Genomic DNA, 15,120 nt, shown 5'->3' on the forward strand with positions numbered 1-15,120 from the left:
GCTGAAGTGTCCCATGCCATCCTGCCAGGCACGGGGCAGCTTCCCAAAGACTGGAACAACGTGAGGGTGGCGCAGTGGGATCCAGCACCCTCCAAGAGCTTCCCCCCCTCCCCGCCTCAGCTTGCACAGCCTGGGTGGCAGAGCAGAATGAGTCCCCACAGCAGGTGCTGCATGGGCACGGGGATGCCCTGTGGGGCAATCCTTTGGCACGTGGGTCCCACACATGCCAGGTGCTGACAGGCCCAGAGGTGCCCTACACAAAGTGACCCCACAGGGTCTCACACATTGGGCATAGGGAGCCCACACTTACTGGGTACTTTATGGGCATGGTGCTTCCCAGTACGAGGTGTTTACAGGTACAGGGATCCCCCACACTGACCACTTTATGGGCACAGGGATTTCACTTGGGGGGTGTTTTATGGCCACTGGGCTCCCCTCATGCAGGGCACAGCGTTCCCTTTGTGGGTTCTATAAGGACGCAGGGACACCCCCTGCCTCTACGGTCTCTCTGTAAGGACACAGGGATCCCAGCAGATCCCTTAGAATGAAAGGCTGTACGGCAGATCCTCTCCAGGCAGGCACTGCAGGGCTCCTCGGGTGTGGGAAGAGAGGGTCACAGTGAGACGCTGTGGGGGGAGCAAACGGAGGGACAAAGGACATGCCCTGCACCCCGGCATGCATATGCAGGGTTTAACCCCCAGCTGCCCGGAGCAGGCAGGGCCAGCGGCAGCCCATGCCCCACTCCCCGCACCCCGGAGCCCCCCAGCCCCGTGTCCCCCGCCGCCCCTAACCCTAACGCCGTGCCCGGCGATGCCCGCTTACCTCCCGGCGGCGGCGGGCGCGGAGGGGCAGGAGGCAGGACACCAAGGACTTCCCCCAGCCAACCAAGGTGGCAAAGCACCAGCTCAGCCGGGTCATGGTGCCCCTGCCCGGGGCTCACCCGGCGGGGGGAGGGTGCAGGGGCCGACCCCTGCCCAGGGCACGCTCGCACCAGCGGCCGAACCCAGCCGTGCGCCGGCCACAACAAGCTCCGGTGCCCGGGCAGTGCCCCCGGCGTGCCCAGCCCTGGGCACGGGGCCGTGCGACAGTGATGTGCTGGGGGGCTGCGGTCCCACCGGGGCCTGTCCCCCCCGCCCGTTCCCCAGCGTCGCCTGCGCGCTGGCAGCCAGGCAGGGAGCACCGTGCCCGCCCCTGTCCTGCAGTGCTTGGGTGGGAGCCAGCTCCGACACGCTCCCCCTCCTCCCCCTCCTCCTTCTCCTCCTCCTCCTTCTCCTCCTCCCGCACACGGGGCTCGGGGCTTGGCACCTCCGGCGCTCACCCGCCTGCCCTCCGGGCACGGCATCCCTGGGGTGGATGTCAGACCTTAACGGGGTCCCCCACTCCAGCGCCGTCAGTTTTGGGGGTGCAGCAGGTCGCACACGGCGGGTTCGCTCAATCCGCGACCCTCGCCCCGACCCTGCCTCAGTTTCCTTACAGTACCGTCCGCCCATCCCTAGCCCAAAGTGGCAGCGCCTACACACGGGCGGGGGGGGACTTCCCTCCCCTCTGCCCGTCCTCCTTGTATCCCAACGAGCCTCTCCTCGGCAGCCTGGGGACACAATCAGGGACTCCCCACACGGTGCCCTTGCAGTGGAGTCTCTCCCCAAAGGCTGCCCGACTGACACGCCGTGCTGCGGGAACAGAATAACCGTGGGGAACCTCCCCAAACCCGGGCACCTCCACCCCGCCATGGGGCTTGCACAGGGCAGGGAACAGAGTAACAGGGCGCAGCCCCCTGGCACCGCACACCCCCATGCGCCCATCGAGGTGGTGCCAAGAGCAGCAGGCAGCAGCGCCCCTGGATGCTGCCATGACGCCGTGCTGGTGCCGGGCAAGGACCCATCCCCACGGGGCAGCTGCTGGTGCCAAGCGTGGGCAGCGGCCATGCCAGGCATGGGCACTAATTGCATTTGCCTTGGGAAGCCTCCCAGCAAGCAGCAGCATCAGGGTGGGGGTGCAGGAAATTTGGGTGGTCCCCCACACTTCACAGCTGTCCCCCACAGCTCTGTCTGGCACCCTGGCGGTGGTAGAGGGCTGGAGGGCAGAGGGGGCCGGTGAGCCTCAGGGAGGTGACATCACCGCTGGCTCCACGGTCCCCCACCCCCATTTAATTAGCAGATGGCCCCCGGCTCCCGCCCGCCCCCCCAGCCCGGCGGGCAGCGCCAGGCCTGTGCGGGGCCATTAGCTTTATTGGCTGTGCTGAACCGGGGCCAGGCCTCGTTAATTGAATTGCACCCACGCCAAGGATGGGTGAGAGTCTTCTCTGCCCCCCCAGCCCTGGCACCCCCGCCCTGGCCCTTGGCTGGGCAGGGAGAGGGGACCCTGCTGCCAGGCTGACGCAGTGGCGCGGTGGGCAGGGGCTGTCCCCCCTGCAGGGGTTGGGGTCCTGCCCTCGCAGTGCCTGGCACGGGGTACGTGGGTGGTGCAATGAAGGGCGCACACGGTGCCCTCTCAGCCTCACACCCACACCAGCCACACGTGTACAGCTTGCACCCACGCACGCAGCCACATAGCCGTGCTCACACAGCCTGCACACACGTGCAGTCACACGCACGCCTGCACACACACACGGGGATGCTGCTGCTCCACTGCCACCCAACACCTTGCCCTACCCCTATCCAATATGGAGTGCTGTGCCCCATGCCCACAGGGGCACACACTGCAGTGTGGCACGGGGCAATGGGGTGCTGAGGAGGCTGGGGTCACCCTGAGTACTGCCAGTGGCTCCCCTCTGCTCCCCAGCTGCACCTACAGGCCAACACCCACCGGGAGCCAGGAGGGTGCTGGGAGGCCCAGGCTCCCACTCAGCATCACTTCCTACTTTCACTTTGGTGTCGAGCGAGGCCTGGCCGGGGGGACAAGGGCGTCCCCAAGGACATCCAGGTGACACAGGTAAGGGCAACCTGCTCTACAAGGAGGGGCACGGCAGAGGATAGGACATGGGCATCGCTGTGGCCATCCACCAAGATGGTGGTGGGGAACAGGATGGCAGTGGGTGCCCCTGCCTGGACTGGTGGGAGGGGCTGGCATCACCTTTGACATCCCCTCCACACAGGTTTTCAGCCCCAGTCGAGAAAGAGCCCACAGGACAGGGCTGACACAGTACAAGGGTCCAGGCACAGTGAATGAGGTGCACTGCTGGGCTGGGGTCTCCCCAGCAAGAGGGAGCCTTGTCCAGGATGCTCTGGAAAGAGCTTACACACTGGCTCTGGGTATAGTCCCCATGTGGAGGGCAGATGACTGGGGAGGGTTGTGGTCCTTGCTAGGGTGTCTGCAGCTCCTGCAGGGGTCTCTGTGCCCAGGGGCTGTTGTGCATGGGGGTGGCCTCTGGGCCAGGGTCTGCTGCTGGCTGCTTCTAGCAGAGTATGGGTCCTGGACCCCCTCCACAAAAACTGCGGGCAGGTTCTTCAGAGCATTCCGAATTTCCATCCTTATTGGAGACCATCAGGGTCCCCCCATGTTTGACACTGTCCTTCCTCTGCCCCAAAAGCTGCATAGGGGGATCAGCCTTGCTGACCCCTTCCCCAGAGCTGGCAACCCCCAAAACAGGGAGCTGGCAGGTGCTGGGGGCTAAGCTGCAGTGCCTGATGTGATATGGGCCGGGCGGGCTGTGGCTTCTGCAGCCCCACCGACCTCCTACACTTCCTCCTGCCCAAGGTACAAAAGGAGAAGCAGGCAGGCACAGCGTGGGCACAGGGACATGCCAGCTCACCCGCAGCACTCAGCAACTGCCCCGGGGCAGCCCACAGCTCCTGGACACAGGTAAGGGGCTTCTCTTGCCAGGGGAAACTGAGCTACAGGTGGGGTGGGGAGGTGCAAAGATAGCTCATCTGAGGTCTCTCAATAGCCCTGGAATGGGAGCATGGGCAGCCCCAGACCTGTGTCCTGCTCCCTCACTGTGCTGTGGTAGAGGGCACAGGGCACTCACACGCTTGGGCACATTTGGGCACACCGGTGCACACACTCCTGTGAGTGCACGTGCACCCTGCTGGGACTCACAGCCCGTCCCCCCAAAGTGCTGCCCCACACCAGCCACAGTGACAAGCCACAGACCTGCCACCCCCATGGGCAACTTCCCTCACCCAGTCCCCAAGCTGCCACCCACCCCAAAATCACTGCACTGTGCCCTGTGTCCCCTCACCTCATGCCCACAGCTCACCCAAACCCCATGCCAGCCGTGCAGTCAACATGCTGTGCCAGAGGGTTCTACTGAGGGAGCTGAGCTTAGGGGGCTGCATATCAGGGCTGGTGTGCCCCGTGCTCAACCACCCAGGAGCCCCCACATTGTTCGTGATGTGAGTGAGGGAAGCGAGAGCAGAAGCAAAAGCAGCACTTCCCCTGCACCAAACCCACATCCTGAATCCTGGCAAACAGGGACAGGGATAAGGACAGGGACACAATAGGGATGTGGTGGGGTCAGCCCCTGGAACTCCCCAAGGAATGGGACCAGAGGCTGCGGACATACAGGGGCAGGGCACGTGGAGAGCTGAGAGGGTGCAGGATGGGACACCTTTATCCACCCCATCTGCTCTGCCCTATGTAGTGGGGGAACATAGGCAAGGTAAGGGGTGCCTAAACCTGCCTAAAACCCCTCTGGGGTGGAGCTGGGGGGGCAGACACTCTCTCTGGGACAGAGTTTGGGGGTGCCAGGGAAGTGCCAGCCTGGAACCTCTCATCACTGCCCCTGCCTCTGCAGATCCCTGTGAGCAGCCATGGCAGGGGAAGGGGAGCTCAACCGTGTCATCAAGGATCTGCAGAGTAAGTGTGCCAACCAGTGCCCTGCCAGCATGTTCCCTGCATGGCACATCTCACCCTGGCTGTGCCAGATCCCTTTTTGCACCCAAGTCATGGGCAGTGAGGGGTGTCACTGCCAGGGGTGCTCCAGAGAATCCCCGTGCCAACCCTGGCACTGCTGCGTGCTCCCATCCTCACTGCCAGCCCCTGGGAGCCAGCAGTGCCCAGGAGGTGGCTGTGCTCCTTGCTCCCCCTGCTCCCCTCCTTTTTCCCGAGCTCCTCTTTCTCTCTGAAGAAAAGGAGGCTCTGTGGCGGATCTTATCACTCCCTGCAACTACCTGAAATGAATGGGGGAACATGGGCAGGGTTGTAGCCAGGAGGGAGTCAGTCTCTTCTCCCCAGTTACAAGGGTTAGGACAAGAGGAAATTGCCTCAAGTTGTGCCAGGAGAGGTTTACAGTGGATATTAGGAAAAAATTTTTCATGGAAATGTTTATCAAGCATTGGAACAGGCTACCCAGGGAAGTAGTGGAGTCACCACCCATGGAGGCATTTAAAAGACGTGTGGATGTGTCATTTGGCTGCATGGTTTAATGGTGGATTTGGAAGTACTGGGTTAATTACTGAACTTGATCTTGGAGGTCTTTTCCAACTTAGATTCTAGAATTCTATTATTTCATCCACCATGAGAAATCCCCGAGGCTGGTTGTTGTGAGGCAGTTGAGGGAAGAGGGGTAGGATGGGAGAGGGTGCCATGCCAGCCCAGCCCTGCCATCCCGCAGAGACCGTGGCCGAGCTGAAATGCAGCTACCAGGAGCAGAACGTGCCGGTGACAGACGGGAGCCGGGAGCTGCACAGCCTCTGTGCCCAGCTAGAGTTCCTTCTCCAGGTACTGCCTGCTGCTCCTCCATCTCTGCTGCCCCCTGCCTCCTTTCCCCTTAGGCACAGCTGAGAGCAGAAGGAATCCTGTGTTAACCATGCAGGGGCTGGAATAACCCCACCCAGCATTGTCTGGCCCTGGGCATCCCCAGCCACCTGGACCAGGTTCTCCCTAATCCACATGTGTAATTACATGTGCCGAAAAAGGGAAACTGAGGTATGGAGTGAAGAGAGGGACACCTGGATCAACCCTGCTGGGGGAGCTGGCTGGATTCCAGCCCCACAGGGGACAGGCTGGGGGGGAGCAGGGGATGCTCCCAGAAAAAAAAGTCCCAGCTTGTACCTCTGCCAGTTTGACCTCAAGGAGAAGAGGAGCTTCTTTGGGCAGCGCAAGGACTATTGGGACTTCTTGTGCCAGGGCCTGGCACGGTGCCGGCAGGAGCATGAAGGCATTCACTTCGTCACCTCCTTGGACAAGGTGGGCATGGGCTGGTGGGATACCCAGGGGCTTGTGCACACATAAGAACTTCTGCTTGCCTGTGGGTGCACACACACCTCTGCACAGGCACACACCCGCTTGGGCACCAAGCATTTGCCCACTGGTGCTATAAACAGTTTTGTCCCCTCTGGGATCCCCACTGCACCCCAGGCCGAGCCCTGGGGGCCCTCTTTCCCTGCATGGGCTGGGAGGGAGGTGTGTGGAGGGGCAGACTGGAGTGACAGGGATTGATAACCCCCTCTCCCCCGCAGCTGAAGACGCCTGTGGGCAGGGGCCGAGCCTTTCTGCGGTACTGCCTGGTGCACCGGCAGCTGGCAGAGTCCCTGCAGCTCTGCCTCCTGGACCCCGAGAGCCTCTGGTGAGACCAGGGGCACACTGGGGGGATGCTCCTGGAGGTGGGGAACATGGCCAGGGTGGGCAGTGCCCTGCAGCACCCAGTCAGCAGAGGTGCTGCAGGGATGTGTACCTGTCCAGGGCATAGAGGGATGCATGCTTTGTGGTTGCAGTGAGTGGTACTACGCCCGTAGCCCCTTCCTGAGCCCCCAACGGCGAGCAGAGATCCTGGGCAGCCTCTATGAGCTGGACTGTGTCACCTTCCACCTGGCTCTGTACAGAAGTGACCTGGACACCGCCTGGCCCATGTTCTCTGAGTGAGCTTGGGGACACTGGGGGCACCGGGGGCATTGGCAGCACTGGGGATGTCAAGGGCATCAGAGGCACCTGGGACTTAGCATTGCAGAGAAGCATTTGTGCAGTGCCCCACTGCCCTAGACCCCACACAGCACTCCAGATGTGCCAGCTCTCCATGGAGGGCACAGTCATTGGCACCAGCATGCACACCCTGCCTGTGCCTGCAAACATGCCATATGCATGTGTACACACACAGAGAGCCATCCTGCCTGTGCCTGCAAACATGCCACATGCATGTGTACACACACAGAGCCATCCTGTGCTTGAGTATGTCCCTGCTGCAACACCCTGACACTGTGACATCTGACACACAGGGACACATGTATGTGCTTGCACACCCTTGCCCTGGGCACACTTGTGGGGGCATCATGGATGCAGCTGTTCCAGCACACTCACACCTGTTCTGATACCCACACACCCATGTGCATAGACTGTCACAAGCACACATGCTTGGGTCGATGAGTGCCACGTGTTCTGTGGGTGCTCAGGCTGATGGCACTAACATCACTGATCCCCTGCCCTGCTGCCTCCCAAATTCCTAAAGGCTGCTGTGCCCAGCGAGCCCAAATGGAGGGTAGTGATGCCCTGTTCCCCTTGGGGGTGACCTCGTAGTCCTGAGCCCTGTGTCCCCTCTAGGCCACTGGTACGGCCCAGCCCAGTGATGAGGAGCAGCCCAGCAAAGACAGCGCTGCAGACAGACAGGATCAGCACTGTGGCACATGGATGGTCTGATGGCACTGGCCATCCCACTGTGGCACTCCATGGGCCACCAGCCCATCCCTGCCCACCCACTTGGGCTGCCCTGCAGGCAGGGAGTGTGCAAGTGGAAGATACAGAGGAAGATGCAGAGGATGGGGAGGTGAAGAAGGACACGGAAGAGGAGGATGAAGAGGAAGTGGAGGAGGATTACAGTAAGGATACAAAGGAGGTGAAGGTGAAGGATGTGGAAGTGGACGTGGAGGAGGATTTGGAAGAGAAGCATGAAGAGTTGGAGGAGGATGAGAAGGAGATGAAGGATGTGGATGTAGAGGAACTGGAGGATGCACATGGCGCTGGCAAAGCAGCCCAGCCTGGCACATCCCCACTGTCCAGTGGCACAAGGTGCATGCTGGGGCCCCTGTCACTGGTGCCCAGGCAGCCGGGTGGCACAGAGGAGTCCCTGCAGGCGCTGGTGTCGCAGCTGAGGGCCGAGCTGGGGCAGCGGGAGGCGGCGGCCCGGGCGCTGGCGGCGCGGCTGGCGCGGGCGGACCGGCGGCACCGGCGGCAGGAGGAGGGCAGCGCCCGGCGGGCACAGCTCTGGGCACGCCAGGAGGAGGCTCTGCGGGAAACCAACGCCTTCCTGCAGCGGGCACTGGAGGCAGCGGTGGCAGCGGGGGACCCGGGGGCACTGGCACGGGCACAGGACGAGTCACGGCGCTTGAAAGAAGTGGCAGAGGAGCGGGGCACCCAGCTGGCCAGGGCGCGGGCAGAGACGGCGGCGCTGACATCGCGACTGCAGGAATGCCAGGAAGCGCTGGTGGCGGCAGGACGGACGGACGTGCCGAAGGATGCTGGTACCTCAGATGAGGTGGCTGCCGTGGAGGAGGTGCTGCGGCAGGCACTGGAGCTCGCCCGTGCTCCCCAGGAGCCCCCACGAGCCCCCCAGGCAGAAGGGGAGCCCAGCACGGTCACCAGCATGGCCATGGTATGGGCAAACCCAAGGGGACCCCGTGGTGGGGTGGGGTTTGGGATCCAGGATTGAGCCCCCACTCTCCCCCAGCGCTTGGCCAGCCTGGCTGCCGCAGCACAGGAGGAGACGTGGCAGAGCCGGCAGCAGCTCCAGGCCCAGCGACAGGAGATGGCACGGCTGCAGGAGGAGCTCAGCAGGTCGGGCAGGGACCCCTTCTTCCACCACCCATCACCCCAGAGTGGGACCTCCTATCTGCCCACCAGAGGGTTTCCCAGTGATGTCCTGCTTGGACACAGCCAAACAGCAGCTGGGGATCGGCTGGGGGAGGGAGGGAAGGATTTGAGGGGGGAGGACTGGAGGGAGGGGTCACTTTGGGGCTGATAGGTGGGTGCAAGGGTGGGTGGGCAGAGAGTTGTAGTGGTTTGGCGTTAGTAGATAGAGAGAGGGAAGGAGGGATCAATTTAGTGTGAATGGATGGAGATGGGACGGTGGATGGAGAGACACAGGGATTAATTTGGGGTGAGTAGGTGAGTGGGTGGGCAGAAGACCAGGGGTACGAATGTCGAGAAGGATGGATGGATGGATGGATGGATGGATGGATGGATGGATGGATGGATGGATGGATGGATGGATGGATGGATGGATGGATGAACAGTGGGAAAACAGATGGGTGGCAGTTGGCAAAGTGGCTGTGAGGATGGGGAGAGAGCTTGAGGATGGATGGGCAACAGCAGAGAAAAGAAGGGAGGGAGGAAAGGAGGGAGGGAGCGAGGGAGGGAGGAACCAGCGGCGGGAGGTTTATCCGCATGCATGGAGGGACAGAGAGACGAGCAGCTGACAGACAGGGGGACGGTGTGGGCGCTGTCCCGCGGCAGGGCCCGGCAGGACGGCGAGCGCTGGGCATCGGCGCTGCAGCGGGCGCAGAGGGAGGCCCTGGAGCGGGAGGCGACGCGCGGCGCCGAGCAGGCACGGCAGCAGGAGCTCATCCGCGACATGAAGGGGCGGCTGCTGGAGCTGCTGCGGTGAGAGCCCCGGGGCCTCCACGCGAGGGCGAGGGGACCCACACCCCTTTGCCCAGAGGAGGGCACCAGAGCCCCGGCGAAGGCAGCGCTGACCTCTCCCCTCCCGCAGGGAGAAGGATGCCCTGTGGCAGAAGACAGAGGGCATTGACAGCCCGGTGCCCAGCCCGGTGCCCCGCGACCCAGGGCTGTGTGCCCGCTGCCACAAGGATTTCCGCCTCCTCTCCCGGCGGTACAGCTGCAGGTGGGCTGGGACGGGAACGGGGGCTGGCTCTGGCACGGTGCGGGCTCAGCTCTCACCCCCTGCTCTCTCAGCAGGCTGTGCCAGGGCAAGGTGTGCCACACCTGCTCCGTGGACATGGGCAAGCACGGCCGCTGCTGCCTGATTTGCTACCAGCAGAGGCACCCGCAGGCCACATGAGCGGCACAGCATCCCTGGCACCATGTCTGGGACATCTCCTGCCCTGAGTGCCTCCTCTTGGACTTACCGGGGTGTCCAGGGCCTGCATGCAGGTTCTGCTGCCCAGCATTTTGCCTGCATGCAGGTTCTGCTGCCCAGAATTTTGGGTTTGACATGTGTCTTTCTTGCGGCTGGTCCACAAAGAGGAAAACTACTCATTTCTGCTACCCCTGTGTCTTCTGTGTCGTCCATTGGTCACTGCCAGGTTGACACTGGGGGTGGGTGCAGGGTGGAGAATGCTGCTGTGGGGGTGTTCAAGTTGTCTTGGGGGGAACCATCCCCAAAAAGGGTGTCCTAGCTGCAGCCAGGGTGAGCCACTGCCTGCACCATCACATGTTGGGGAGAGTAGACAGCTCTTGGCCAACAGCCCTGGCTTCCTACCACACTGCAAGGAACCACTTGGGCAAGAGGGTTCTCAGATGCAAAGGTGATGGGCTGTCCTTCTCCCCCACTCGCTCTGCTGTGCCCCAAGTCTCCAGGGTTCCCACCTGGGTGCTGGGGACCCCTGTACCCACCCATGAGCCAGCGCATGGGTGACATCTGCTGATGTCCCCATGATTATGGACCCCTAGGAACCCGGATCAAGGTCAATGGAGGAGCAGTATGGGACTCCAGTAGAGAGATGTGTAGATGTGTAGGTGTAGGGCAGACATCCTGAAGCCTGGCACACAGAGTGGAAGGAGACTCCTCAGCACGGTCACAGTCCCCTCTTCAGCTCCTTGACCCCAGTAAAGTGTCAGCCCCAGTTGCCCAAGCCAGGGCGGAAACATCCCGGTTGTGTAAGGCACAGGTTCCCAGCCCTTTGCACAACAATCTCCTGACACCATGGCTGGGGGAAGCGGGGGTGCCTGGGGTGCTGGTACCCTTCAGGCAGGGGTCACAGGGCTGGCTCAGTGTGAGGGGCTGCTCAGAGATCTTTCAGGGATTTGCTCTGCTGGGGTTGAGATTGGGGTTGGAAAGGGAATGACTTTGTCCCCAGGTGGGATACACTCCACATAGAGATTATCGAAGGGCCAGGACCTGTCTGGGGAGCTGTAGGAAGCAAAACCTGGGCTTGGGTCCCCTGTGGGGATGTACAGGATGCCAAACCCTGTCCTCGAAGAAGGGTAACCCACACTCTGACAGGCTCAGCAGGCAGCACTGTTTTGGCACTGCCTCCAGAGAGGTACTCTGGCCCTGACCTGCCATGTCCCTTCCCGTGGCAAAGAGGAGGCAGACATGGGTGACAAACCCACCAACTCCTTTATTGCTGGATGGTCATCGGGTAAATACACCATCCCCACAGCAGTCTCACAGAGTCCACAGGGTCACAGGCTTTGTCCCAAAGAGAGGGCAGGGTGCACACTTGACATCACTCCCCTGGCAATGGGGTCCTACCACCTTGCCATCCAAGCCCCCTTCCAGCTGGGGTCCAGTATCCAATGGTGGCCCTGCCCATCTCCATGGCATCACCACCCACATTCCAGGGGGCTGGATGAGGATGCTGAGGCATGTGTGGTGCTTGGACCTGCTGGTACCCACAAGGGCTGGGTCCGAGAAGAGCTCAGAGGGTGGTGGATGTATTGCCAGAGGTGGAGGCATAGGAGGCGCGGCCGTAGCGGGCAACAGCATCCTTGCTGATCAGCCCACGCTGCGCCAGGATCTTGAGGAAGCTGTTGCGAAACTTTTGGCCGATGAAGGCGTAGATGATAGGGTTGATGCAGCTGTGGGCAAAGCCCAGGACCTGCGTGACAGAGAGGGCTGTGTCGATGCTGTTCCTCCTCTCACAGGTCTCGGCAATGGCCCGCGTCCTCATGAGGGTGTCGCTCACAAGCGTGATGTTGTAGGGCAGCCAGCAGATGAGGAAGACCAGCACCACAGCAAAGATGACCTTCATGGCCCGCTGCTTCTGGGCATTCTTGGTCTGCAGGAGGGTGTGGATGGTGACGCCATAGCAGAAGAGCATCACCAGGAGGGGCAGGACGAAGCCGAAGGTCTGCGGCAGGACCCGCAGCACCACGCGCCACTTGGCCGTGTCCTCGCCGCTGATGCGCTCGTAGCACACGGTGCCGTTGTTGGGCGAGCGGAAAGCCTCGCGGAAGAGCAGCACGGGCAGGGAGAGCAGCGTGGAGAAAACCCAGATGCCCAAGCAGACAAACTTCACCCAGTGCCTCTTCTCAGTGGCAGCCCGCGTGGCGTAGACGATGGCCAGGTAGCGGTCCACGCTAATGCAGGCCAGCAGAAGGATGCCGCTGTAGAAGTTGGCTTCCTGCAGCACGGAGATGGCTTTGCACATTACAGTGCCAAAGACCCACTCGTGGGCTCGGTAGGCTGCCCAGAGCGGCAGGGTTAAGGCGAAGAGCAGGTCTGCCACGGCCAGGTTGAGCAGGTAGACGTCGGTGACGGAGCGGCTGGTGTGGATGGAGGTCACCACCAGCACCACCAGCCCGTTCCCCACCACACTGAGGATGAAGACCAGGCAGTAGATCACCACCACCAGGTACTTGTTGAGGGCAGAGCTTTCAGGCCGGCACGGAGAGGATGAGATAGCAGTGTCAGGCATGGCTGTGCTGTAGTCATAGCTGTAGTTGTAAAGGGCTAAGATGTTGGAGAGATCCCCACTGTAGGACAAGAACTCCATTTTGCCTGTGGAGCACAAAATGGCATGAGCGTGGGGTGGCAGGGTAGTGGACCGGGGGTGACAGCATCTCTGGGTCCTCTGGCATCTCCGTTGTCCCCCAGGTCCCCTCCCAGCCAGTGGGCAGCTGTCCTTCATCACTCCACTGTGATGGAGGACACAGCATCCACACTGTGCCAGGTAATGGTCAGTACTGCAGATAGACACTGTTCCTCATATACCCCCTCATAAAACTCCCCCTGCATGCCTCAGTCTCCTGCATCTCACCCCAATTCTGTCCCTTTCCTGACTCCTGTGGAAGAAGAGTTTCCCCCCATAGAATGATCATCTCTTCTCAGTTTGAGAGGCTTCCCCATCAATGCAGCATCACATCCCTCCAGGAGACATCTGGCTCCTCCAGAAACCCCGGGCTTACTGTGGGTCTTTCAAAAGTCTCTAAGCTCTTTGGGCATCTCAGAGCCCCTCAGGCACCTCCAAAGTTCTTCAAGTACCCCTGTATCCCTCCAGCCTCTCCACCCCCTCAAGCATTGCTGCTGTGATGCCTGGAACAGAGCTGCCTCTCCTGCCACCTCAGCCAGCAGCAAGGCTGTGCTCATGGTGCCTGGGGCAGCATTCAGGAAGGTCTGAAGGTGTTTTTGTGCCCTTCTTCCACCTGCTGGTCTTGCTCCTGCGGGACTGGTTTCAAGCCCCGGGCGGAAAGACGTGTCACACTTTGCAGGCAGCTTTGGAAATATTACACCTCTGGTTTTCCTGTTGCTCAGCTGGTCACTGCTGTGTCCCCCCGTGCTTGGCCTCAATGGGGAAATCACAGGTGGCAGTCGCTTTTCCTGTCTCCTCACACATAGGAGATGGTGAGCTCGCTCTGCTCCTGCCTCCCCAGGGACCACTGGCTTTCAGTCTTCTCCCAGAATGGATCTGCACTCTTGTTTCACTCCAGTTTCACCCCTCTGTCCCATTTCTGAGCCCCCCAACCCCTCCAGGGCTTGGAGATGCCAGGACTGCTTGGGGTGCTGAGTGCCTCCCAGTGCTGGGGTCCCCAGCTCCGAGCTGGCCCTGTTTGAACCCAAACCATCCCTGAACTGACTGTCCACTTCTGCCTGATGTGAACTCCCTGCTGCAGCTGGGCTGGTGCCACTGCCCAGAAAAATCTGTGCCTGGCTCTGCTTATCCTCTCTTGCAGTGATCCAGGGATGGAAATCCTGGGATGGTGACTCCAGGGGGGTGCTGCTGGGATGCTGAGGCATCAGCATCCCAGAGGAGTGCAACAGGGATGCTGCTGGTGCTGATGGGGAATGTCCTCCCTAGTGGGGCTCCCACAGGCACGGGGCAGAGCCTGATGCCAGTGCTTCCCCTGCATCTATTTCTGTCTGCTGCTTTCTGCCTCCCCGCTCGAAAGTTCTGGTGGTTCCTCTGTAAACGGGTATGCCCCGGGTACAGCACACACAGACACCGCACAGCTGGCCCAGATGAGGGGAACAAGCAGCACTCCATTTCCCCTTCTGACCCTGGCAGGGCTGGGGGACAGCGGGGTGGCTGTCCCCCAGTGGGGAGGAAAGAGGGACATGCCATGGGGAAGGATCCTCCTAGCTCATCACTGTGCAAGGAAATGGGAGCAGGTTTTTTTCCCCACAGCACCCAAGGCTGATGTCCCTGGGGACTATGGAGGGTTTGCACCCCAGATGAGCCCTCAGCACAGCCTTGGGTGCTCTCGCCACCACCTCCCTCTACCAAGCAGCCTCTTGGGCACTGCAGCAACCCACCCCAGCCCTCAGGCTGCTCCACATGTGAAGGGGCTCAGATGGGAGCTGTCAAAGCCCAAGGAAAGCCACAATCTCCAGTGGCACACTCCACGGACTCACTGCTTGCTGCTGTCGCCGTCCCCTCAAATGTGGAGTCTTCTCCTGATCCCAAGTTGTTTCTCACTGGGAAGCACACAGGTACGGGTTTAAATCCAGATGTGACCCCCAAGGGCTCCGGTACAAAGTGTGGTGGGATGCAGGGCAGCCCCAGACCCAGGGGTCTCTCCAGCTGGAGGATCCCTCACCTGCGCCTGCAGCTGTGCCACCTCCCAGCACCCCTTCCCTCCAGACTTTATACTGCCCGGGGAGGAAATGTTGCAAAATCTTCTCCCAGAATGAAGCGGAAGTGGCAGCCAAAGGGACCCTTCCGTGGTCCCCCCTCAGATGCTTTTCCCAGCCCGAGGGGAGCCCGCAGCCTGCTGTCACCCTCCTGTCCCAGGATGGCCCAGGCCACGCTGCACGGGGGGTGCACCCCGGGGTTCAGCGCCATCCCTGAGACGATGCACCTGGGGGTCTCCAGCTGGGGGTCTCCAGTTTGCCCCCAGGCCCTCCGTGGATGAGGGGATCCCCTTCAAGGCACTCCTGTGTGCTGCAGTCCCCCCAGGAGAGCAGAAGGTCTCAAGGCCATGGCCAGTGGGTCAGTGGGTGATGGCAATGCAGGGCTCTGTGCCTCAGTTTCCCCATTGACAGAGCAAGGGTGGTGTCAGCATTTGGGG

General features: G+C 61.4%; 2 protein-coding genes across 2 annotated transcripts; one reads left to right on the top strand and one right to left on the bottom strand.

The window, feature by feature from the left end:
* The first annotated feature begins 3,694 nt into the window (after positions 1–3,694).
* On the top strand, positions 3,695–10,140 carry RUFY4 (RUN and FYVE domain containing 4). The gene is made up of 12 exons (XM_063161356.1): positions 3,695–3,801; positions 4,736–4,797; positions 5,555–5,661; positions 6,004–6,129; positions 6,402–6,508; positions 6,657–6,800; positions 7,477–8,524; positions 8,600–8,706; positions 9,385–9,531; positions 9,641–9,772; positions 9,844–10,041; positions 10,074–10,140. Exons 2-11 carry the CDS (start codon positions 4,752–4,754, stop codon positions 9,947–9,949), a joined length of 2,070 nt encoding a protein of 689 aa, XP_063017426.1. The 5' UTR covers positions 3,695–3,801; positions 4,736–4,751; the 3' UTR covers positions 9,950–10,041; positions 10,074–10,140.
* Positions 10,141–11,242: 1,102 nt separating this feature from the next.
* On the bottom strand, positions 11,243–14,672 carry LOC134420969 (C-X-C chemokine receptor type 2-like). The gene is made up of 2 exons (XM_063161357.1): positions 14,465–14,672; positions 11,243–12,613 (listed from the first exon to the last, which is right to left on the bottom strand). The coding sequence occupies exon 2, from the start codon at positions 12,606–12,608 to the stop codon at positions 11,532–11,534; it is 1,077 nt and encodes a 358-aa protein (XP_063017427.1). The 5' UTR covers positions 12,609–12,613; positions 14,465–14,672; the 3' UTR covers positions 11,243–11,531.
* Between the last annotated feature and the right edge of the window lie 448 nt (positions 14,673–15,120).

This window comes from Melospiza melodia, chromosome 8, assembly GCF_035770615.1.
Source record: "Melospiza melodia melodia isolate bMelMel2 chromosome 8, bMelMel2.pri, whole genome shotgun sequence".
Lineage (NCBI taxonomy): Eukaryota > Metazoa > Chordata > Aves > Passeriformes > Passerellidae > Melospiza > Melospiza melodia.

What these genes read in the sequence shown, in the direction of transcription:
- RUFY4 (XM_063161356.1), top strand. Translation starts at nt 4,752, where the DNA reads ATGGCAGGGGAAGGGGAGCTCAACCGTGTCATCAAGGATCTGCAGA. An exon ending in AGCTAGAGTTCCTTCTCCAG is followed by an intron (nt 5,662 to 6,003) that starts GTACTGCCTGCT and finishes TACCTCTGCCAG; the next exon opens with TTTGACCTCAAGGAGAAGAG. An exon ending in CTGGACCCCGAGAGCCTCTG is followed by an intron (nt 6,509 to 6,656) that starts GTGAGACCAGGG and finishes TTGTGGTTGCAG; the next exon opens with TGAGTGGTACTACGCCCGTA.
- LOC134420969 (XM_063161357.1), bottom strand. Translation starts at nt 12,608, where the DNA reads ATGGAGTTCTTGTCCTACAGTGGGGATCTCTCCAACATCTTAGCCCTT.